The 25,819-nt window shown below is 40.9% G+C and overlaps 1 protein-coding gene across 1 annotated transcript; it reads left to right on the top strand.

Annotated features, from left to right (window-relative positions):
* The first annotated feature begins 848 nt into the window (after positions 1-848).
* On the top strand, positions 849-25,031 carry coro1ca (coronin, actin binding protein, 1Ca). Its single transcript, XM_080467278.1, has 11 exons — positions 849-987; positions 10,188-10,384; positions 20,348-20,470; positions 21,867-21,996; positions 22,317-22,498; positions 22,654-22,773; positions 22,883-22,987; positions 23,094-23,239; positions 23,420-23,477; positions 23,615-23,857; positions 24,524-25,031. The coding sequence occupies exons 2-11, from the start codon at positions 10,190-10,192 to the stop codon at positions 24,641-24,643; spliced, it is 1,422 nt and encodes a 473-aa protein (XP_080323404.1). The 5' UTR covers positions 849-987; positions 10,188-10,189; the 3' UTR covers positions 24,644-25,031.
* The last annotated feature ends 788 nt before the right edge of the window (positions 25,032-25,819 follow it).

Here is a 25,819-nt window from a genome sequence, read left to right as displayed (position 1 = left end):
TTGAAGTATGTGTTCCTGGTATCTGTGCCCTGATTTACAGGGTTGCCAAAGTCCCCACAAATAATTGCACCAGGCCAGCAATCTGACTGGGATGAGGAAAACAGATTAGATGATGGACTACAGCTGTTTTCTGCTGTAATGAGTCTGCCTCACTCTGGATCTGTGAAATAGCGCCATCTTGTGGTGCTATATTACATTCGGAGTACATTGTGTTCTTAAAGATAATTGAAATACATGTTTAATATTATTAAAGCTCATATATTATAATAATTATGTATAGGTAAGTGCTGTTATTCTAGCACAAAGTTAATCATGGTTTCTGATTACGGTGGATTAAGCTGGCTCAAAGTGCCTATATCTTTGTATTTGAGGTCTGGTAAAATGATAGACACTAATCAATAGTGAGTCTCATAACTCCAGAAGGCCAAGATATCTAAACATTAGTTACACATCATATATCACAGCTCTTTGGGGTGCTTTACTTGTAGCAACTTAGAGAGGAAATTAATTTCACACATATTGTTATCTCATCAACAGAACAATAGAAACACAAATTGCGGATAAATTGTTACATTTTTAAATTTCTGAATTGACTGGAATATAAAAGGTCGATAATGCCAGCTAAGTAATACATTTATAACAGATTTATCAGTTCTCAGAGTAAATCACAATACTGTAAATTCACCAAAAACACAAAAAAAATGGTATGTCTGTAACCTGAAGAAACGAGGCGGTAGTGCTGCTCCCTTTATCCAGAGCCTCACTCTGATTGGCTGATTGCCCCTGTCAGTCAAAGACAGCTGTTCCATTCAGAGTGCGCCAAACCAGTGAGTGGGCGGGGCTCGGGTGAGGGAGAGGACGAAGCTCGCGGAGAGGCTTGTGTCAGCGCAGCAGCGGCTCCGGCTGAGGGACGAATCAATTGGGTTACGCTTTGGGTTGTGTTGTATCAATCGGCTTTCAGGAATACTTTAATTTTCCCAGCAGAAGGTAAGTTACAGATTACGTTTTCTGATATTCCAATGGGGTTTTATGGGGGGGAAATTGGCGTTGCTGGTCTTCATTGTCACTCCTAACTCCAGCAGGAAAGTGCACGCGCTAGCTAAAATGAATCGGGATAGTCTGGTCACCCTCAACTGCCCATTTTTACAGCTAACGTTCGCATTAACGGCAGTTTACGGACACCGTGGGAAAAGTTTCCTGTCATTTCATCCTTATATTGCCGTTTGCTTTTTAGTCGCTGTTCGTGCTTGGTGTAATTTGAGCGTATTCGTTTGACGAAATGTGGCAGTATTGAGCGGGGTGGGGTAGCTAACCACGGTGCGGCAGGAAAACTTATCTCCAATAGATCCACACAGGCGGAGGTGCAGGCAGCTCACAGCCGCGCCCTGGCCCCGGCACTGGCGTTGAATATTCTCCTGAAACTGTAACAATCGGCTGTTAACGCCTCTGCTTTAGTTCCATTGGAGGGGTGGTCTTCATTGCGTTGGATTCCGTATCCACAGCACGCATTTCTTCATCCAGATGCCAGCTCCAGCCTTGACCCACTAACACAGTGCTATGAAAGATAAATGGGAAAGGGGTCGTGGCTTTGCAATGGTGCAAAGATCGCTCTGCTTACTCGACTTACACGTGGAGTATTGCGAGCGTGAATTCATGCGGTTATACTCGGCAGATTCGGACACACGGGAGTCGTAGTGCTGCACATTTTAACTGGAGCCCACACACAGTTTAATTTCAACAAATTATAATTGCAAAGCTTGTTGTTTTGCGTATTTGGTTTGCATTCAAAAGCTCGTTATTGCCTCAATACTTTAATGACAACCAGACCACATATGAAGCAATTCAAATGGGTGTGTACATTAATGAGGTTTATCATGTAGTACTGGTGTTTGAAATTTGTTGTTTTTTTTTTTTTTTACCTGTAGATAATGGTCGCATAAAACATCCTTCAAAACTTTCTTTGTGACTCAATGAAATTAGAGAAAGTTGGGGTTTTTGGTTGATCAAAAAGACAGTTTAGTTATGTTGACTACTTGTCTGGTGTCTCCTATGTCAGTGCTGTAATTCGCATTTGGATTTGCCTTGATTTCTAGTCAATCATGAGAAACTGGTTGCACTTAAGGTTATAAGATGTTTGATGAAAGACAAGTTTGTGCCCTCTCTATCTCTTAGCCATAAATATTCTCTGTAGCCGAGTATTAATCGCCGGATGAAGTCCCAATAACCCTTTGTCTCACTTCCGACTGTGCTCCACCACAAGCTCATTCACTAGGATGTGACAATAGGATGGTTTGAGTTGCAGTGGTTGGGGTGCAGCTTCTGCAGAAAAGACGGCATGACTTGCATACTTGACCCACGTCTTGAACTAGGATACTCAGTACCCATGTGTTCTACTTTTGTGTGGTTTAGGATTTGAAGGGGCTTACGTTGAGTCTTGCTGTTGGTTTCAGAGCAGGTGAAGGCTGATGGGAGTGACCCCAGGGTCGGCTTTACTACAACTGTGTTTGGACTGGTTAACTGTTCCAGACACATCAACCTCTGCTTGTTGTGCTGCACTACAAGGTCTTAAGAAATGTGCGACTGGCTTTCCTGTGGCACGGCCAGGCCCAGAGAGGAAGTGGGTCAGGAAGGAGAGGGGAAACGAAGCATGAGATGTGAGGGAGTGTTGGTTCTCATCAGCTGTAGCAAGAAACTCAAGTGTGGGCTGTGAAAACCTCTCAACTACAATATATTTTAAGTTCCATAGAAGTGAAAACGTGTCGAACACTGGCTTCTGTTTTGGCTCAGTGTTTGATTTGTGTAGATCTCTAAATCCAATATTTTGCCCCTAATCTGCCATCTAACGCCACTCAAGTTTTGTGAAATGTTGGAGGAGTACTTTAGGCTTATTTTCTTAAACTATATGATATGTGCAGGTGATTATAAGTAGCTTAATAGTTTGCAATTTTTTTTTCGAATTCTTCATTTGAATAAAAATATAAAACATGGAATACAGCATACTATTTGGTCAATAGCTTGACTGCCATGTAAGATTCTTTAAATCTGTCTGACAAGTTTGCCTCTTGTAAAAAAACAAATAGGCAACCAAGAATTTCTTGCACATCAGTTTTATGAATGTGTGGTTGACCTCATCTGGACAATTAACATTTTTTATATATTTCTATTTTTCCTTTGATTAATATGGCCAGTCTTTCTTTGTTTTTCTGAGCACAGGTTGTAACAGACATCTCATTAACTAACCACCTGCCTAGTATATTGGTTTGTTTGGATCAGCTTGAGACATGAAGAGGATCACATGCCTAAATCTGTACCACTAATTGTTTTACATGGCTTCCAAAACAGACACACAGCCAGCCGGACTTGTTTGTTTGTGAAGATTCCTATGAAAATATAGAAGAATGCTTCATTTGTCTCATGATTCAATAGATGTACAGTAAAAAATCATTCTCTTGCAATAAACCAAGATGGATTATTTACAATAATTCTAGTTGCAGCTTTTAAAACTACTCGGCAATTGTCCTTTCTCTGTTCATATCAACAATCTTTTGGAAGTAATTTTTCTTGTAGTACATGGAAACTTTCAGGTGGTTTTTTTCTTTGTTTTTAACTGGTTTGTAGCTCGGCATTTCAAGCAGGTGCACTCAACTTAATACTACATCTTGGACTGGTCTTTTCCACCGTGGTTGTCAACATCTGCTGAAATGGAGCAGTGGTTTGTGCATTAGTCATTGGGGGAGGGGGAATAGCTGATCAGGAAGAGGAAGGGACATGCTTTGTACTTTAGGCAGCCATATTCAGGAGTTTTCTGTATGAGTAGTAAGCGTTTGTGTAATTTTCTTTTTTTGTTGGCTTGTTGTTTTACACATTGCTGACTAGATGTTAGGTGTCCTCTTTGCATCGCTGCAGACTCCAATGTAACAATACACATGGTCGCTCATAAGAACGGGTGCTTTTCCTGTTGTGAGTCATTTTCTTGCTCTGAAGTGGTTCCTGTTAAACTCTGACTTATAGGTAGGATAAGAAGTTTTAGACTCGAGTCTTACCGTGGAAAGTAATAAAAAGTTAGGACAGCGGGTTTGCTAGAATACCGTCAGGCATGGTCAGTGTTGCACTAAACATGCAGATGTTTTGTGACACATTTATGTGTCTGAATCTTAGTAGTCTGGTTTTTATGTTTTTGAATGAGGAAATTGGGGAAATAAATGGATTTCGACTGCAAGAATCTTCATTTTTTGGAGTATTGGAGCCACGGTGTCTGAAGAATTTGATTGCTTGAAGTAATTGGGTTTTATGCTTTCTGTAGCAGCTAGCTCAGCTTTGCTCTTGTATCTGAGATTTCCATTTGTTCCTTCCTCACAGTATTTGGAAAAACAAAGACAATCGTACTGTCTGAAATACTGGCACGTTTCAGCTTTGTTGAAATCGATGACTGCGCAGATGGCTTGGCCACTTGGGGTTGTATAGGAAAAAAACAGCATCTTATCTCATTGTTGCAAAAATCACAGGAATGTTGCTAGAATCTGATTACAATAGTAGTTCATGGCCTTGGCTATAGAAAGGGGATTTAGGTGGCGTCTGATGTGGAGGTGGTGACAAAAGGAAAAAGACAGCCAGTGTGTGGCGGGCATTGAGGTGACAGTAAAATGTGGGTAATGGGGATGAAGGGAAATATGGTGTGGGAAAGTGAAGTCTGACTTTAATGATTGAGACTTTTAACACTTCAGTGAGTGGTTACGATCCTAAAAATGTGTGCTCTTATCATATAGCTTCCACCCTCTCTTCCGTTAATATTCCTATCGTTTGAAGGTATGCACCGAGTACAAGTTACCAGCAGCAGTGATCTCGGCTGTGGCACACAAAATAGTGATGTGGATATTTGTACTGGTAATTTTATAGAACAGTTTTTAAATGTTTTTTTCTGGTCGTTTTCTTAAAATGATTGCTGTGGAAGAAGACTGTTCAGGATTTGTCAAAATTCGGCTCTAATTCTTCTGCCCCTCCCTTTGCTAGATCAGCTCATCCTGATTTGTGGCTGGGATTTTCATGTTATGTCACGTCTTACTCGCCAAGCACAGCATGAAATGCAGCATCAAGGACTTTATAGCAACCTCGCAGCTACATAGTGTAAAGAGATGTTAACTGTATTTACCTTTTTTAAGAACAAACTTGTGCTTCTCCAAGCTTTTTACATGATCTGCAGTAGTTGACCACCTGTGTTTCCTCTTCGCAGTTTGGTGTTCTGACATTTCTCTGCACAATCGTTTCTTTGACTGTATCTTTATTATCAGGGTGGGGCAGTAATGTTATATTATTGTGCATGAACCTTGTCAATGAGAAACCAGTAGTTGAATCGAAATAGCTGTTGACAGAATGAGGTGGCTAGTGTTTTAATTGGTATGTGCGAATGCAATGGAGAGTGACAGTGATAAGCAGCATTAAATGTCTCCGGTCACAGAAGTCATGTGTTTGCGCACATGCTAAGAATATGCGCGGTGGTTTTTTGAAAGGTTGCATGTCTAAGTGTTGTTGATGCCTGATGACCCAGTTGCATAAAGTAAATGGATACTTTTCACTTGGTTCGTTAGATGCACCTTGGGATCAAATGACTGGAAAGCTGTTTGTTTTTGGTGTTATAATGTTCAAAAATGACTTTCCAAAACACTGGCCAAACATGAGCTTCCTTGAAGGATTCCTTTGCTCCTGCTTCCGCTCTGTAGCTGTTTTGCAGTCTTATGTCAGAGCAAAACAATTTCCCCTTGGTTTAATGGTAGTCAGCAGTCTGCACTGTGACTTTAAGGGGGGATGAGAGGGAAACCCTCCATAAATCACCACTGTGGGCTCTGCAGGGAGCCTGATGGGCCTAAACTTCCATTATCACCTGCTTAACTTACAAATGACCAGACTATTGGTTTCCTCAAAGAGATGTGAGTGGACTTCAGGAATCCAGACGATGGAAGAAACTGTGTCACGCTGGTCCGGTTACTGTTGGTCATTTCCTCAGGCGGTGTGGTCCTCCTTCTGTCTTTACTCATCAAGGTCAGCTCTGCTGCCTCAGAAGGCAGCAAGGTACACAGTTCTCCCTTTTATCAAAATTTGCACAACAGATACTTGAGGTCTTTTGGACAAATCGGTGAACTGTGAAAATTGGGAGAGCGTTGGTGAGTATGCACAGGACTCTCCTCAAGGAGTGTCTCTAGATCTGTGGCATATGTCTGAAACTGACAGACCAGTCCCAAGCCTTTATTGCTTTAGCACAGCGCCTATTCATTTTAATAAATGCTGCAATCACAAGCATTACACCACTGATATTCAGGAATAAACCCTCCTTGTAAAAGCTCATGAAATTCTAGTAGATGATCTATTGCAAGATACAGTTTAATGCTTTCAATAATTCAGATGCCTTTCATGTTCTATCATTTTGGCTTTTCTAATTTTGACTTTTACAAAATTCTGCTTTCAAGCCAATTCAAATTGTTTGTATTAAATTGGTGGAAACACAATAACTAGTTTTCTCCCTATATTTCATCAATTAAGATAAGATATCCCTTTATTTATTAATTAAACCACATTACTTGTGGTAAGCTGATTTCCCTCAGTCGTTGCATGACAGCTGCTTCTTTTGTCAACACCTGAGCTTTGCCCTGCAGACATTCTGCCTCAGCGACGTCTCTGTCAGTGCAGTTACACCTGTCGAAACACATTGTGTGCTCTAGTGTTGGGTAGGTTGCAGATCACTAATCATCGACAGTTGTTTTTTCCCCACTTGTTTTGGGACACGAGATGCAAAAACGTCAGATTGTCATTGTTGACTGAAATTGAACAGTTGGAGCAGCAGTTGGAATAAACTTTGTTATACACAATGTGTGTGACCTGTTACTTTTTCTGAAAAGATGAAAAACGTCTTCACATTCGACCTGGTGAAGCTTGCCTCAAATGAGACCAATGTATAAGTTTTCTACCACACTGCTAAACATGTGATCTTATTGCACCATCTTCTCTACTGGTTTATTGGTTCTGGACAGCAGCGATATTGCCATTACTCATTCACTAATCGGCTGTAAACCAGATTTAATCTCGATTTTAGTCTACAAGTTGAGTGGATCAGTTATTGAGCGTGCAGATGCAATGCTAGCAAAATCCTGCAGTACTCGTAAGGGATGTATTTGTGAGTCTTTGTTGAATGTATCATCCATCAAACATTGTTGAGACACATTAATATGATATAGTGGGGTAAATTCTGCACGACTCAGTGTTGCATAACCAACTACTGCCCCACCCAGTCTATTGTGATCTAGAGTGTGCACTCTGATACTGCCCAACCCTTCTCCTGGCAGGTTTTAAATGCGATCGCTGCAGTGAAGACAGTGATGTTCAGTGTTATCACAGTTGATTGAGGGTTGGTCAAATAAAAACGTAGATTCGGCACCAATTGAAGTATCTGGGTGTTTCAACAGCAACCTGTCATATTGAAAGTTTTCTGTTCCTTGAAGTGTCAGTGACAGCATGCTTAGAAAGTCCATTGTTTTAGCCTGAGAAGTGGTTTGAGTTTTTTCCCCACACATTTCATGTAGCTGGTTCCATTAAACTGACTTTATGGCGTTAACTTTAATTTCATGATTCTTCAGTCAATATTTAAGTTCAATAGTTACCAGTGTCATTGGTCAGTCAATCTCCACATGTTGCCCTGATGTGCATGTTCTTTCAGTCTTCTTCCTGTAGCTTTGATGAGTGGTTTCCCGCTGCCGAGCAGTCTTTGGATGTTACATTTCTTTTTATTTTAGAAATCTGAGCACATTTAGTTCCGTTTGTTGCGAGACAAGGAATTGTTCAAAACACGGCAATATAATTTAGTTGACCTTTTGTTTGCATTTTAGATATCTTGAGTAACCATTTTTAAGACATTAGTGTGTATTGTGTATCTCATGCTAGATCTACATACTACTGGATGTGAAAAATGTTAACATCATATTCAACTGGAAGAGCCTGAACAAAGCATCATTTCCAGCATTGACAATCACATATGCAGACATCCATGATGGAATATTGAGATTGCGAGTCTCATGCTCTACCAACTGAGCTGGCCGGGGACATGTATGATCAACCGCTTTGTAAAAAGAAAAATAGACAAAATTTCTGAGATGTTTGGCATGGATCTGTTGAGTCACAGCCTTGTGTACACATACAAGGCAATACGTTGGTGAAGAAAATATTTACCTGTAAGTAAGAGAATCAAGGCAAGTCAACTCCAACAAATCTAGAGTATGCACTTGAAATTGTTAATCTTTTCAAATGGATGTACAGAGGAATTTTTTTTCACCCTTTTTCCAACCCTTCTATTTTACATACTGTTTCGAAGCAGTGTTACCACAGACTACCATCACATCCGTGTAAAGAAGATTCCTCTTCCTTTCTATTTGACATACTTGAAATCTAACCAAACGTGATTATGTAAGGCTTTGTCAGCATTAACATTGCATGGTTCCTGACTTCTAGTGACTGACTATGAAATTACAGAACAAGTGCCTTTCAACTTCTGTCACAGAGAATGGAAGCCAATTTTGTGTCATTTTTTGTTGTAATCTGCAAAATTGTTTGTTTTTAGGGAATTTAAGGTTAGTTTGTGTCTTGGTCAGTCCTTTCTGGAGTGATCAAGCAAAGTTTCCTAATGCACTTTTGATCCTGCTAAATGTAGGGAAGGATTTGCGAAATTCTCTCTTAAAATCCTCAATTTAGATGAGATTAACTCTTGAGATTAATGATGTCATTAACTGAGTCTTTGTACAAATGTGTCTCAATGTTTTATGTTGGCAAAAATACTGTACAAGTCATAACTTGTACTACGTCCCTGCTCCATGGCTACACGCACGTTTGTTTTCAGAAGAGTTTTGCTTTTTCAGACACTCCCACATCCCAACAGGACGAACTTCCTGCTTGTGTTGCGATCTTTGTCTTGTCGGAAACATGCCACACAAGCGTTTCTCACCCGCACTCATTCTTTCCCTTTTGCTCTCTCACTCCCTCTCTTTACACACACACACACACACACACACACACAATGGAAAACCACCTCCAAAACTTGTCCCACATCCTGGACTATGCTTTAGCCGTAGTGATTCAGGCTGGGAAGCTGCTCCCATGTGCTGCATCGAAATAAATGATTTGAAGAACTTCATGTTAACAGAACCTCTCTGTCTTTGGATTGTATGTGAGGTAATTTCTGTGTCAGATTGGTCAACCGCTCTTAGCCAAATTTGTGTTCTCCTTGGAAGTAGCCTGTTATTGTAAGCATTGCTGTGGGACCTTCAGCTTTTTAATTTATGTCTTCTAAAGTGCTCTGATCTGCCAGCAGATTGTTTTCTGGGTGAAGATTTTAGCTGACACACAGAGTTGGTTTTAATTTTGATTGGGTATGTAGATTTTTCTTTTAGATTTGGTTTTATAAAAAACATTAGTATTTCAGGCTTTCTTAATTGGAAAAACAACTAGGTAGAGGCATTGTATCAAAGTCTAAAATGCTTTTTGGCATTTGTGTTTTTATTTTGAACTATTGCAATGGCCACTAGGAGAGATTGGTTGCCATATGTATTAGCCTCTGACACAGTCATCTTTTGTGTTTGCTGCCTGCTAGTTTTGATTGGCGCTTAACACACTTGTTGAAGGATTGTCTATTAAAATGTGCAGTTTTAGATGACCTATTCTGATTAAAAAAAATAAATTAAAACCTATTTAAAGTTGGAGCTCTGTCAAAGAAACAATGGCGCCTTTTCATATTAATTTCAAACTGAGATGTTGCCTTGTGCTGTCGTCGCATTATGTTGCTTCCAAAACAGGAAGTTGTATATTTGAACGTTTGAAGTATTTGTAAGTCTCACAATGCCCAGATATTCTCGGAAGATTGTTGGAGTAGTAAGTAGTTATGGTTTACTGCAAGCGAGTCCAAAGCATCTCTACATAGGATGTCTCGTGGAAAAGAAAATCTTGCATATTTACAGTTCCTGTTAAGATTTGTAGATGGGTTTTTGTCTCCATTGTTTCACTCCAACTGTTTGAGTTGAATTGGAGTGTGGTCATCTACTCTGTAGATGTTTCTTGATACTGTTAAAGATTTGATCTCATAGTAAATGTCTGTGTGTAGATAACTTGCAGCTCAGTAGCACGTGTTAAATCTCCCTCTGTTCTTTCCACAGATATGAAACGAGTTGTACGACAGAGCAAATTCCGTCACGTCTTTGGCCAGGCGTTGAAGAATGACCAATGCTACGATGATATCCGGGTTTCAAGGGTCACATGGGACAGCACATTCTGCTCAGTCAACCCCAAGTTTGTTGCCCTAATTGTTGAAGCCAGTGGTGGTGGAGCTTTCCTCGTCCTCCCTCTTCACAAGGTAAGTTTGTGTCGAATGGTCTGTCATTAGTCGCTGTGCTGCACTGAACACCGCATGAGGACCATCCATTGGGAGAACAAATGCATAGAAACAACTGTTTTTGTTTTTTAATGTTTGGACTGATGTGAAAGCAAACTTCAAGGTTTGATTGTACTGTTTGCATTTTGAGACGTATAGCCTGTTTCCCATGTTTTGTGCAAAGCGATTAATCAAAGGCATTGAAGATTCAACCTTCAATATGCCTCAATACCTGTGTACCTTATGATTGATGTTTGCCAGTGGGCTGTTTTACACACCCTCATGTGGACAACTGAACCATTTCACAGCCCAGCAGCCTCCTGATCTTTGCCTCCTTATAAGGACTTGTTCCTACAGATTTACTCTTGGATTGGTCAAGGCTGCATTTGAAGAGTGTTTGGCTGTAAACAAGGTAGTAGCATAAATGCTGTAGATCACCCTGCTTTTATTTTATCCCTGCTGTCATAGTTGGTTTAAAAAAGGTGCAATGGGGCTTGAGCTGAATTTAAGAATGGGCTCTGGTTTGCCCCGAGAGAGCTCTGAGCCGTCATTATGGATGATACTGGTAAACTACTGGCTGCCTGCGTTTCCTTTTGCCAGTTCCAAGAGATGGCCAAGCTGCATGTCCTGACACTTTGAGTGACATAAGCACCGCAATACTGTTGACAGATCTACTCTCGCCCTGTAATTAGTATACACCAGTACACGACCATGTCACATGAGAGGGCTCTGGCATCGGGGACCGGATCCTCAGGCCTGTCATCACACAACTTACACCTCTCAGCAACTCACTCAATACAGAGCTTGTGCTGGAGGTGGGCTGCAAGCTGAAGTGGTTTAACACTCTTCCTGCCCTCCTCCTCCTCCTCTTCTGTATTTAGATTCGTGCGAGCTACCCTCTGCATGCCATGTCCCAGTACAGTAAACGGTGTGTCTCCAGAACAAAGTCTACTTTCACTGCTGAATTAAAAAGTTGTGGGAGAGGGAGGTCTTTATACGTGGAGCAAAACCTCAGGCGATTTCCTCAACTGAAACTTGAAAACACTTTTGATTGTTCAGATCTTCCCACATTTTTGCTGGCAGGGCTTGACAAGCTTCAGATGGTTTTTCCTTGGCTCAACAGATCATGCATTGAGACGGCAGAACGTGAAGGGGAATGCCATGTTCTTTAAGATTTCTAAAGTTGCTTGTGTATGATGTGACTGAATTAGCAGTGTGCATTGTCACCAAACCAGTTTTACAGCTTAGGATAATGGAGGGAGGCACTTTGTTCCTTGTGACCGAAAATAGCAAGTTCGTCTTAAATTGATGGGCATCCCCTTTTCATATCAAGTGTTTTTTTTCTTTTAATATATATTTTTAACAGTTACGATGACAAATTGTCCTCAAATAAGTTTAGTTTTTTCCTGACAAGTCCATCTGGAAATCTCAGTTTAGCTTTAGCTGGCAATGCAGGTCTCAAAAGTAGGACAGGTCTGATCTTGCCTTTTGCAAGACCGAACTGCAGTAGATCAGTATTGTAGAGCCGATCGCTGCTCATGAAATGACTTGTAGTAAAAAAGAAAATGCTTTTAAAAAGAGCAGCACTTCAATGCTTTTTGTATTTTATATCAATTAACCATTAAGTTGAATTCTAGAATTAAGTGGATTTGAAATACCCCCATGCTTTCTGGAGATGACTGCAGTTACTTGCGTCTGATTTTATTTTTGTGGCTCCCCACCCTCCCACCCCGACTCTCCAATGTGAGGGTGCATCTGTCCTGCTAACCCATCTGCCTCTGCTGCGCTGCTTGCAGTCTCTGTGGGCAGCCAGCTGCTCTGGGCCTTTGTCCTACGCTTACTCCCAGCACAGCTCTTTGTCATTATTGCACTTTGGAAGTGGAAGGGGGGCAGAAGTGTGAGGATGCACCCCCCCGCCCCCTAATTAAATCATATGCAACTGAGCACCAGCTTTCTTTATAATGATGCCATAACCGGGGACAGCATTCATATCTGCAGACGTCTTCACTTACAATTCCGAGGTTAATGTTGTGACCTGAGGTTTGTGCCTCATTTCGGGCAGTCATCTGACGGGGTTCGTGCTTGGTGTGAGTCACTGAGTTGTGGGTTGGTGTGTTAGGCTGCCTTGACTCAGCACAGCCACGAGTATTGTTGCTTCCTGCTGTCACAGGACACAGGGATTTATAAAGAGGGGATCAGATGTCCAGCTCAACACATGTCATTCCCTTCCCTCATGCTTTCAGTCTCCCCCTTTCTCTTTCTTACCAGGATGCCAGCTAATTTATTCTCTGATTTCCATATGAAGGAAGTGGTGGGAGTGAATGGAGCAGATAGGAGTGTGGAGAAAATGGTTATTTTCTCTGTCTGCTCAGTAAACCATCAGTAAATTGTGAGAGTAGGCTTGATTTGTATCTTTTCATAATAAACCTCCTAAATGTATTTATCTATCTTGGTGTCAAAAATCCATTGCTGCTTGTGCACAGTTTTAGCCAACAGTCGCTCCCCCACCCACCTTTTTTTTAAACAACTTGATCACTACTGTACAGAAAGGATCAGAATTGGGTTTGATTCTTTGAAGCAAGAGTTCATGACATACTCTGTCTTTAAAAATGGTAATCTTTGGGTGTCTGTACAATGACACAATATTTCTTCTGTGCCTCACATTCAGCGTTATTGCTGCTCACTAATCTCCACGTTTCTCTCCACACACAGATAACCTAGGTGTGCATGACATTCAGGGCCTTTCCCCATACTTTGGTCGTTTTCTCTTCCAAGACCTCTACGCTACACGCGGTTGCCTTTGCCGCTTCTAACGCTCAGTCCTGCTGACTGCAGATTTTACCATATATGGTCATTCACTGCTCTCTGCCTGACAGCCTTCCAAGACCATTTCCTCTCTGCCCTGCCATTGGCTGCTTCCTGCAGTGTCAGTACTCATGTGAATTCTGGGATAGGCTGAAACATGAAGAGCGCTCAAGATGAGAGAACAGGGTCGAAGTCAGATGCTTTTTGTGTCATAGTCATTTACAGTGTCTAAGTGCTACATTTAAATAATTATGTTAAGGTGATAGTTGGTGTGACTTCTGGATTGTCAAATAATAAGCAGTGCCAGAACAATCACATCCCAGATTTTGAAGTAGCAGATCTTGGACAAACCTGTGATACTCTTCAATATGAATTTAGTTAGGTGCCATCAAAGCAATGTACAGTAAAATTAGATGTTTACTGTAAAGGAGCTGTTCCTGTACAATATCAGGTGCACCTTGTGTGGCTAGGTACAACAGACTGCCCATTTTGTTGTTTCACAACATTCGCAGTTGATCATGTTTGCAGGTAGTAGTCTCTACCACAAGCAAGGTGAGATGGTAGGAAGATGTAAAATTGCTGTGGGTATAGGCCATTCCACACAGGTTTCATATCTATTTTGAGTGGTCTGGTCAAAGATGACCGCACAAACAACCCTTCGAGTTTCTACTCTGTGCATCAAAGTAACAAGAGCAATCAGAGATTTCTGAAGTCCGTCAAAGGTTCACCTGGACTAAGAAGGGGAACAAACGTTTCTGGATCACCTACGAAATTTTATGGAATCTTCCATGGCCTATTTTCTATATGTGGTAAAAAATTACTGAAATTCCTGCAGTAGTTTTGACTTAGTCTTGCTAACAGACATGCAAATATACGCCAATGATTTTATTACATCCTTGGTGGACGTAATAATGCACACACAGTTATTGTGAACGGAGACATATGCTGGTTGTCATAAATCACCAGCAACCACCAGCCTGCCATAATGTTCTTAGATCATGAGTCGACTCAATTTCTTTGCAGTGAGTTTTGGCACATAGCTCACACTGCAGGACCACTTTGATACCAAAAAGTAGCGTGGTCTCAAATTCCGTTCCCACAAAAACTTCCAGCCAAGCAAAAGTTTAGAAAAAATAAAAAAACCAAGTTCTCCAAAGGTTTCTCAGATTATATCTGGAAATGATCCAATCACAGATTGTTCCACTTGTCATCTGCCAGTAAGGTGATGTAATATGTTACTCTATCCACAGTATGTATGTGTCGAGGTATATATCTCCCCTGTTATGTATAGCTCAATGTTTTGCATTATATCGTTCCTGTCCTGTCATCAAGAGGTTGTAAATACTGAGAAAGAGATGGTGCTGTTGTTACCACAGCCTCAGCTGTTTGTCTGGACCATACAGGCACACAGCTTTTTAAAAGTGGAAATTTCCATGGAGCTCTGAGCAGCACTGGACAGCATGCATGGAAGAGCCTTTAGTGGTGTGCATGTGTGAATCACATGTTAAGCTGCAAGCAAAAGAAGTGTGCAGGCCTCTTGTGTGAATGAAAAGAATGTCCTCTTGCCTTGAGGGAGTGTTGTTCGTACATTTTTTTTTTGTGTGTTTCACTGTTGAGCTTCGTATCTATTGCTGTGTGATTCACTCATTTTCTGCAGTCTTACTTGTTGCTATGCAACTGGTTGTTTTCAGGCCTCAGACATTCCTCTCAAGGCATTGAAATGTCTGTAGTGTAGTAGTTATAGACATGTGAGGTGTTGGACTGCTGAGCACAGCCTCCTGCTGTTGGTGTGTGTTATGTGGGTGCTTTTTTTTTTTTTCTTTCTTTTTAGCGTTTCTTGGTGTTGGACAGAATGATGCTATGTTACATGTTTTCTTGACCTGTAGGCTGGTTGTCTTGGAGATGGTTTTCCTGCCTGACTGGTTTAGTCTGCTATAGGGCATTTTCATAGGGATGTTGTGAACGCTAGACTCTTGTCGTCTATATTCATAGATGTTTTAAACCTTTTTGCTCTTATTACTCAGACTGAGGACACATCTAGTCTAGAATATTTTTTGTAATTATAATGATTACTTGTAATACAATCCATCACATTTTTTAATCTGATATAAATTTGAAACCTGACTGAATCGTTGAGAACATCCTGATAGTTGTACTTCTCATACAATGCATTGCTCTGCTTTTGTCCCATTCTAGTTACAACCAGTGCACATTTTTAATGCTCAGCATTCCTTGCAACCAATTTATGTTGATTTAATAAAAAAAAGTTATTTATATTCACCCTGAAAGTGTTTTCTGAGCTTCCTTAAACCTTTAACAAAGTTCAGTGTAATCATATCTTGCGAGGTCATTGTCATAGGCTGCGTTATATTCTCAGACTGGGCGGGATTGTGGTGTCGTCTCATTTGTTTTTTTCTTCTTTCTTTTTTTGTCGTCTCTTTTTACAAGTTGTCAAACTGGCCTGTGGCTAGCACTGCGAACGTCACCAGTCCACCACGTGGTTGTTCACTGCTCCAGTGCAGTGACTATTTGTTTTTCTAACATGGCCTGCATGCTTCCTTGTTTTTTATTTTATTTTTTTATTTTTTTTCCAGATGACAGTACTACCAAACCGCTCTGGTTTGTGAGAGGGCACCTCTCAAATATCCAGCAGAACTGTTTTAAAAGTGCTGTCTACTCCAGCACTGCTGTATGGCAGAGAGCTATGGTGCTAAAGCCCTGCCAAAATGTGGAAGTGGAGTTCTCAGCACTCAAACACAGAATATCTCTGAGGATAAATCTCAGAATATTGTCCTTCAAGGAGGAAACTTGCTTCGAGCATGTACGGAATCTAACACAACGCACTGACTTTCACCCGCTCGTGAGTGTTTCTTTTTTGCAGTAAGTATGCGGAGCCAGTCGCAACTGTATGTGGACACATGATTGGTTAAAGTCTGCATCTCTTATGATTGACTTTTGCCTGTATGAATTGCTTTACCTCTCCTTAACTTATCACCTTATTTAATTTAGAGTTTGAGCACACACACACACACACACACACACAAAGATACGATTGTAGGACAACTCGTCCACGGACAACACCCTCGGTGGACAATTCGTCCATTAATAAGATTTCAGTCTTTTTTGAGAAAATTAATCCTGCACAATGTACTTATACATATTTCTAAATGATGTTTTTTATTTTTCATATATCTAATATAGGTCCATATATTTTTAGTATAGTATCATGTCTTTGTTTCTCTTGAGAATTGCTCAAATTTTACTTATCGCACCTCCCTCACACCTACACTGGTCTGATCACACCTCAGGTCTAACTCTAACCCTAACCCCAAAGACTGTTTCATAATGAAATATGTCTGTTTTTGTGTCAAATGTGTCAAATATTCTTTGAAATCCTTCAAATCAATAATGCTGAAAAAATTGGTAATGGACAAGTTGTCCAGGGTTGCAGTTTTTTGGACGAGTTGCCCATGCACCCAAAGATACCACCCTACAAGGGTGAGAGGCTGATTATTTCTATATTACACAGAGGTGGGTGTGAGAGGACATGTCTATTGATTCAGATATTTTTAATATGTTCTAAATATTGGCGCATACAGACTTGCAACTGGCCCAAAGCTGCACTCAGCCTTGGGAGAATGCAGCAAGTTACCACAGGTTGACTCTGCACTGCATTACACAGGTGATCCCACTTGCAGTGAGGTTTGAGATGATTCGTGTAAGACTGTGCTGGTTGTTAAATTTTTGTGTTAACCATTGCAGGAAAGGGGGTTGCATGTGGCACACTCCCAGCAATGTAGAATATGCATTTGTATCTTTTATACAGAGTTTGGGTCAGGCCGCTTGTAGCCAGTCTTCAGACTCTGAAATTCCTAATTGTGTATATCAGACATAAATACTGTTAACACCCCAAAGGGTGCTACATTTGACACCTTAGCAGCCCTCCTCTCATTAGTTATACCCATACCAGAGCTCCCCGGGGCTGAGGTGTGGAATGTGAGGAACGTCTGGCTCTCTGACCAAGTTAGACCTGCACTGCCTGACATGATCAGATGTTGAAGCTCCAGAGCTAGATTATGGCTGTTGCTTGTCTATTTCACTACAAAATTATTATAATTCCCTTTTTGTTGTAATCTATGTGATAGAAAATGAGTAAAGAGCAGAGACTAATTCACATGGCCTTATAGGGATTTTATCCAAACTGTGTCAAGTAAAGAGTTTTGAAAACTCCTATTCCCACAGCTACTCCTTATCTTTGGGAGCTCTGTCAGCCAGTCTACCCCAACAACCCACAGAACACATCTCTGTATGCAGAAAACTAGTGATAAGCATACAGACGTGTCTATTCACTGGCATTTAATTAGTGAGACAAAAAAATATTGCTCTCCACCTGGAGTGCATGTGTAAATGCATAAATTGGCCTTTTTGTGGCTTTTTTTTTTTTTTACAGGGGTCTCCGCAGTAAGTCCTTTCAACTTACACTATAAACTGAGCCCCTCCACTCAAGTTCAAGGTTTATCCTGACTTATCCTTCCACAAGGAGGAAACAGAGGTATCTACAACCGGTAGTGATACTTCATGTTATTCCCAAATCAATTGTTGTTGTTTTGTTTTTTAACCTTCACAGCTGTGACTGATCTTCAGCACTAATTAAGTGTTTGTGCACTACATCCATCCAGACTACAACACTTTAAGACCTGAAGTGTTTCACAATGTATCTTGCAGCAACGGATGTCAAAATGTCCATAAGGCTTTTTACTTGACAGAAGTGGTTGGACACAGTGTTATCGCTGTCGGTCGCATTTATTTTTTTGGTGTGCCAGTAGTCATACATGACTGAAAATAATCTATGGTATTAAGCTGGATATATAAAGAGGTGCACATATGAAAAGATTATGCTAATGGCTGCCAGGAAATCACTTGCTGGACTTCTATGAAGCACGAGCGTATATTTGTAAGTGTTGAAATAATGTGAGGGAATGCAATAACACTTATGTGTAATTTGCTAATTGAAAGTGGGCTTTCAAAAGACTGGGCTACATATCACATTTACACCAGTTTCACAACGGCAGTGTTATCTGATAGTGCACAGTAGGTCATGGATAATTGTTGACAGTGGAGTCAAAGTCTGCTTTCTGACTCAAGGGTGCGTTCAGTAGTCAGGGTGAGGTTTGGATTCGATCTTGTGATTTACACACATTGTCGCATACACTGGACTTTGATCATCTATATTGCAGTTGGAGTTTGTCATAACTCGATCTTAGTCAGTCAAATGACTGTACAGTGGCAGTTTCCATTTAGGCACGCCATGTGATGTTGTGTATATGTTCATATATTCCCCGCTGCTGAATTGTATTGACTCGGCACATACATAAAAGTAGCATAAAAGCAATTTCTATAAACTGAATGAGGTAGACGTCTGAGTGGGAATGGCTGACCATAAGCAGACACTCAGTCTGGACTAGACTGTCTCTACAGTCCAGACAACCTCCCTCTTAATATCCCATTATTGGTTTAGTATCACTAAAGTACACATTTTGAATCTGATTGTAAATCACAGATACAGTGTTAATTTTAGATCCACTAAAAAGCATGCGTGGATTAGAAACTTGTGCTACTAACTTCACTTTAATTTAGACATTTTATTTTTGGCAGAAAAAAAACTACATTTTGCATCAGCTGACAGACGAATGTGGGGAAAAGATCTAGTTCATTATAAATAATCAAGTTAAATATTCATTCTACACGAAGTTTAATCCTAAATATTTCACTTGGTTTTTTCAGGAAAGTAGGTTTTTAAACCTACCTTGACCAGATGACACAGCTCAAAAGCACAAATAGGAAATTAATTGCAATGGGATGTTTCTTTTAAAAAAACAAAACCCAACCCACGAACACTAAACCCATCGGTATGTAACACTCGACTCCACTTATGATGTGGAAACTCCCATTATCGCCTATGATATGTTCAATTACGGTGATAATGGTTTTGTGGTATGTTGATGCAAAATGCAAGTCTAGTTTATATTCTTTCATTTATGAGTATACATTTTCTAGATTTACCATCTTTTCTGAAGCCATACTTGGAGCTATAATGGCTCCATAGCTGAGGGCAGTAAGTGACTCTTTCTTGTATTAGGGAAGCATCGTGCTTTAAATAGGGCTGCTGCTGCAGCAGCAGGGCTCTTTCCACAGTAGGTGACATCATTTCTCAGCCCTTGCAGTCGCACTTGGCCTCAGCATAGAATAGGGTGTGTCTCAGACATCCAGGCTCTTACAGCATGGTGGATGCAAAGTCATTGTAATCGGTTGTCCGAGGTGAAATCCACTGGCACGGTGATCTCGGGATATGCTCTGTCATTGAAGATTATCTTTATGTTTTAATCATAAGTTGATACTTAGCCATCTGATGTCAGAAGTAGATTACCTAAGAGGGCCAGTTTAAGCTCGATTTTAGCATTGCTCTTCAAAAGTAACAAATTGCTGCTGAAAATCGAGCTTCTCTTCTGCTGCATCGTGATGTTGGTAGTAGTAACTTCACTGCTGTAGACAGACCAGGTAATGCTGCCCTTGGTCTACCGCAGTCATCAGCAAAGTCTTGTATTCTCAGTGTTCTGACCCCAACTGTGGTTAAATTTGAATAAACATGTACCGTATTATTGTACATGATCAAATTTGAAGAAAAAAGCCCAGCTTAGGTTTTCTATAAATGGTTCAAAACTTTCTTCATGGTGACTCAAAGTTTCTTGTAGGTGTGGCTGAGTGATTGTCCTTCTTCCTTGGCCTGTTGAGTGTGCACCAAGTGTTTGACTGTTTGCCTCAAATCGTCTGCAATCCTACTGAATGAAAGGAGTTTAAAGATGGATTGAAATGCGGTTTATGTCGGTTAACAAACTATAGCAGTTCCTCTCAGACGCCATCCTTCGATCTTGATGCTCATGTCATTATGATGTATGATGGATCTGTTGAAGTACTTTGTTTTATTTTGTGAGAGAACTTTGCTTTTAAGTAAGATTTTGGATTAAGTTTGTAATAGTCATGTTTTAAACGCTGCTTACTACACTGGTGTTGACAATGTCGTGTACACACCGAATTAAGTCTAATCTTATTACTCTTTGTTGTTTATCTTTGTTTTTACAGACGGGACGTATCGACAAATCCTACCCCACAGTGTGTGGACATACAGGCCCGGTGTTGGACATTGAATGGTGCCCCCATAATGACCAGGTCATCGCCAGCGGCTCCGACGACTGCACAGTGATGGTAAGGTCGTCCTCCTACATCAAACCTGAATTCAGAGCACTTGACTAGAAAAAAAGCCCAGCACACATTCTTAAGCTGATAAGTGACAAGAGACGACATGCTCTTATTGCGAAAGGCCAAGCTATTGTAACTGTGAACGATGGTTGCAGGCCTCACCCTCTGGATTAGATTAGGCTCAAATATGTGTTGTAGGAATCAGAGCTGGGGAATGATTTAGCTGTTTACTGAGCTGAAGTCACTGACTTTTTTTGAAACTGTGGTTGTACTTTCCTCCATATGTCCTTATTTGGGCTTTTGAAAGGCCGTGATTACTTTTCAGTCTGTTCAGATAGTGATCACTTCCTCACCTGAACGTCCCAACTTCCTACTGAATCTCTGCTGAATCTTGTCTGTAGAAGTATGAGGCAATAAGAGGAACAAGTCTCCATGTTTAATTAGCAGACATCAACTTCACAGGTACCAAGCTGAAGTGTTTTAAAAAATGATTTGGTGGGATAACTGCAGTATGCAGCATAGTTGTAGAGATATAAGTTGATGTAGCATTGCACATTTTATTATACATGAAATGCTAAGTTTTAAAAGTTGATAACAGTTTCCACAGTGGAGGTCAGCTGTACAGATTCCGCTCCCGTTCATGTTCCCGGGATTATAGTTTGTACTTTTCCCTAGATGTTGTTGAAACACAAATGGAATGATGCCTGAACAACTGAATTATACGCGCAGCACTAAATATATGAAAGAAGATGGTTTTTTCATTTTCTTTTATAGCTAAGCTGCTAGGCTAAGCAGAGACTGAGTGTAACACTGTAACCCATGTTAGGTTTTCGTCTCAATTCCTGTTGAAACAAGCCGTTTTATGGTTGGTGTAAATAAACAAAAAACTGGAAAATCAGGCTTCAACTGAGCTACTCACTTGTAAGATTTTAGCCACATAGTTCCACATTTGTCTTCACTATGTAGCAACATGTTGTTCATCTCGGCAGTGAACAGTGAAGAAGGAATAGCAAAGGCAACATGTAAATAACAAAGATGGTTAATCAAATAAATCCTTATTAGATAACAAACTAAAAGCTCACGCCCTTTTTTAGCTGTTTTATGTGAGAAATGAGTGACAATGAATCAAGTGTATAGATGGCTGCTTCATCAGAATTCAAGCCAACACATATCACTTAATCTTTGGATTTAATGAAACATTTCAATTGTTTCAGGAAGCTCACTCGATCCACTGTCTGCAATGCCTTGCTGTCACTTCTTAGTCATTGCTGCCTCCTTGTGGTCACATCTGTTCACTATAAAACAGTAATGCTCAATGCAATGGACCAAGACATTTACGATTCCCACTGAGCACGTAAAGTTTGTATTATTGTGACCCACCTCTTTCTGTTTTTCTCCACAGGTATGGCAGATTCCTGAGAATGGCCTCGTCACTGCCATGTCTGAGCCAGTAGTGGTGCTGGAGGGCCACTCGAAGCGCGTTGGCATTGTCGCATGGCATCCAACTGCACGCAACGTCCTGCTTAGTGCTGGTAAGATCTAATTTTTATGTCCTCGGTTGATCCTACACTTACCATTGAAGATAAAGACAGTGCGGGTATGATGAGCGTTGACCACAACTTACTTAAAAGTGAAGTCTTCTTTTGATTTTGTCCCACACTTGCTTGTTGGTACACATAAACCAAAATACTAAGTTGAAGTCAGAAAATGTAAAAAATATTTTTTACTGTTAAAATTTTTTCCCTTTTTTTCAGGGGGGGTGGGTGTTAGGTGGACTCTCATTAGTTATTTAAACTAATAAAAGTGGAACCTAATGTGAAACCTTTCGTTTACCATCTCTTTTTGTCTTCAGGTGGCGACAACCAGATCATCGTCTGGAATGTGGGTACAGGTGAGGCCATGATCTCCCTGGACGATGAGCATCCTGATCTCATTTACAGCGTGAGCTGGAACCGCAGCGGTAGCCTTATCTGCACCTCCTGCAAGGACAAGGCCGTCCGTGTCATCGACCCGCGCCAGAAGAGCATCGTTGCTGTGAGTAGTGTGCTTATGTTTATTGTGTCTTTACCTTTCTTGGTCACATAAGCATTCTCTCTCTCCTATCTGTCTGTAAACCACTTTGAGAATCACAGAAAGAGGAGATCGTTCCATGGTCCTAAGACTCTTTTTCTCCTGACTTCACCTCACAGGAGAAAGAGAAGGCGCACGAGGGAGCTCGACCTATGAGGGCCATTTTCCTGGCTGATGGCAACATCCTCACCACTGGTTTCAGTCGCATGAGCGAGAGACAGCTCTCGCTCTGGAACACGGTGAGCGTCTCGCACAAGCTGACGAGAGATTTATTACTGTTTTTGTGTTGTATATTTAAAATACTTTTTACAACACACTTTTAATGGTTGCAATTATTGTTCCTACCAGCAAAATATGGAGGAGCCCATGACTGTCAATGAGATGGACACCAGCAACGGTGTGCTGCTGCCTTTCTACGATGCAGACACCAATGTTGTTTATCTCTGTGGGAAGGTGAGTTTTCTTTAGCATGTTGAATTAAAAAAAAATACAATACAGCAGCACCGGGTCTAAATTTGATTTCCACGTACCAGGAATAAACGTGTTTGTTTCTTGGCAGGGTGACAGCAGCATCCGCTACTTCGAAATCACAGATGAGTCTCCATATGTCCACTTCCTCAACACTTTCAGCTCCAAGGAGCCTCAGAGGGGCATGGGCTTCATGCCCAAGAGGGGCCTCGATGTCAACAAGTGTGAAATCGCAAGGTAACCTCAACATCAGCTCAAGACATCAGATCACTGAGGTTTTAGGCAACCATGTACAATGATGGCGCTGGGTCATGTCTTCACCACTAGGAGGCAACATGTAGTCATACCTTCCTGTTGACTGTTCAGTTTAAAGTACTCTGGACAAAATGTAACTGGTTTGAATGTGTGTGTTCTCAGGTTCTTCAAACTGCATGAAAGGAAGTGTGAACCCATCGTGATGACTGTGCCCAGAAAGGTGAGTCCTGATCTCTGTTACCATTTAAACCTCATTGGACATCAGATCTATTTGTTGACTCAGTCTTAGTAGGGCTTTGTCTTCATGTGTGCTGGTCAGAGTTTGACTCAGTTTCTTGCTTTGTCCCGCCACTTCAGTCGGACCTGTTCCAGGATGACTTGTACCCGGACACGGCTGGACCAGACCCTGCCCTGGAGGCAGAGGAGTGGTTTGATGGCAAGAATGGAGACCCCATCAAGATCTCCCTCAAGAACGGCTATGTCCCGGCCAAAAGTCGTGAAATCAAGGTGGTCAAAAAGAACATTTTGGACTCCAAGGTCACCAAAAACGCCGAGAACTCGAGCCCCGGCAACAAGTCTGCCTCGCCCACTCCGTCAATTGTGAGTTTTGTTTTTTTTCCATTTGTACACAGCTTCTGATAAATATTACATCCAATTCTGGAAAACTCTACAAAAAAGGTATGATGGATAAGAGGTGCAACTGTTGGTTAGAAACATTATTCACAAATAGTCCTGGGCAGCCTACTCATGCTTTGCAGACAACAAAATCTCCCTCTTACCTCTCACCTCCACGTCAATCATGTTTCTGCCTTTTGTCTTTATTGGCAGTTGTTTTGGAGTTAAACTGTAGGATAAGCCATATATGATGGAGAAAGGTAGTTATCTCTTTCATGGAGTGCTTATTGCTCTCCTTCATCCACCTTCTGACCCACAAACTTGGGGTCTACTGCTGCTCTGGGTACAAACTGCTGGGCGTCCTGCCACACATTACCCACAATACAGCTGTCCGCCTGTGACCCAGCCCATGTAGCTCTCTACGGTTGTACTCTGTAATCATAGCCCACTGAGCTGCCGTGCTGGGCAAAGACGTTAACCCTCAGAGCACCAGGTCCTGCCATACACCGGAACTGCACTTTTGATTCAGGAGTAACGCTCACTCTTAGGGCTCATCTTCCATTTGACATGAGTTAAACTGACAGTTTTTGTGCAATTCTACCATCAATCTTAGATACTTATTTCTAACTCATTTGTCATGTTTCCCCACAGAAGTCTGAAGCCAAGCTGGAGGAGATCTTGAAAGAAATCAAATCTCTCAAGGACCTGATCAGCAGTCAGGAAAAACGAATCATCAAACTTGAAGACCAGATGTCCAAAATTGCCATTTAAAGACCCTTTGCCCGATCCGCTAAAATTCAGGACGTTCCATTGGCTGTGGGGTGGGCGGGAACAGTCACTGCCTATCTCAATGACAGTGCTTGGTCTGAGTCCTGTCTCGCAATGATCCCTAGCAACATTCCAGATGAACTTTTCTTAGCCAACCCCTGACTCTCAGTTTAACACAGGTGGAATAAAGATGTGGCAAATTTAGCAGAAGATACTCTTGCTTTTTTGGTGACAAAGGACTCTTTCCTTTTATTGTCTTTTTTATTTTGTCTATACATAAAAGACATATTCCCTTTCATTTTATATTAATGATTCAAGATAATTCCCCTGTCAAGGGTGCCATTTATTTTTCAGTCCCTCCAGGATCTCTCAGGGCAAAAAAAAAAAAGAATTGATTTTTATTGGCCATTTTCTCAAAATGTGATTAAGATTTGCATGAATTTTATGTGATTTTATTGGCAAACTTGCAGGAAAAATATTTTGGTTTTTTTTATGCAACCCTGGTAGAAGCAGTTCTATTTTAATTCGTCTTTCATAAAATTTGATTTCAACACAAAGGCACTACAAGTGCACTTTCTTATTCGAGTGTTTTGTTTGTAAAATGCATAATGTCTTCAAATATAGTGCAAAATTCAAGTAAGGTCTAAAGCTTCAAACCGTGTTCCGTCTGCCAACAAAGGAAGTGACATATTTCTTTAAACACAGAGGTTTGTGAAACTTAAAGCTGCAGACCGTCATCCCTATTATCTTATTCAAACTGATCAAGAACCTGCACTGCAATTTGTTTTTCAAAGGGAGAAAATTTGTGAGCAAATTGTGGAGAAACTGAAAAATATCCTGGAGGGGCTGATTTTTAAGCAGGTTTCCTGTTACCATATCCCAAAACGTGTTGCCAAACCTGGACTTTGTTTGAACCTCCTGAACAGTATTTTTTTTGTAATTTCCTGGTGGCGGGGGGGATAATCACATCGCGAACTGAACTCTAGTGCAGTAAGCTTGTTATGAAAAAGGGGGAGTTTCCATCATTAATGCACTCTGAAATTAAATCGGTTATTCACAACAGAAACTTACATGGTCATTGCTATGGTTTTCGCTCGGCCCATTGACATCCCAAATATTATTGCCGTCTTGTGTTGGAGCTACTTTTTAAAACTTCTGTTGCTTCCTGTCATTCCGACT

This window comes from Lipophrys pholis (assembly GCF_963383615.2).
Source record: "Lipophrys pholis genome assembly, chromosome: 7".
Taxonomy (NCBI): domain Eukaryota; kingdom Metazoa; phylum Chordata; class Actinopteri; order Blenniiformes; family Blenniidae; genus Lipophrys; species Lipophrys pholis.
This window is presented reverse-complemented; position numbering and strand designations above follow the sequence as displayed.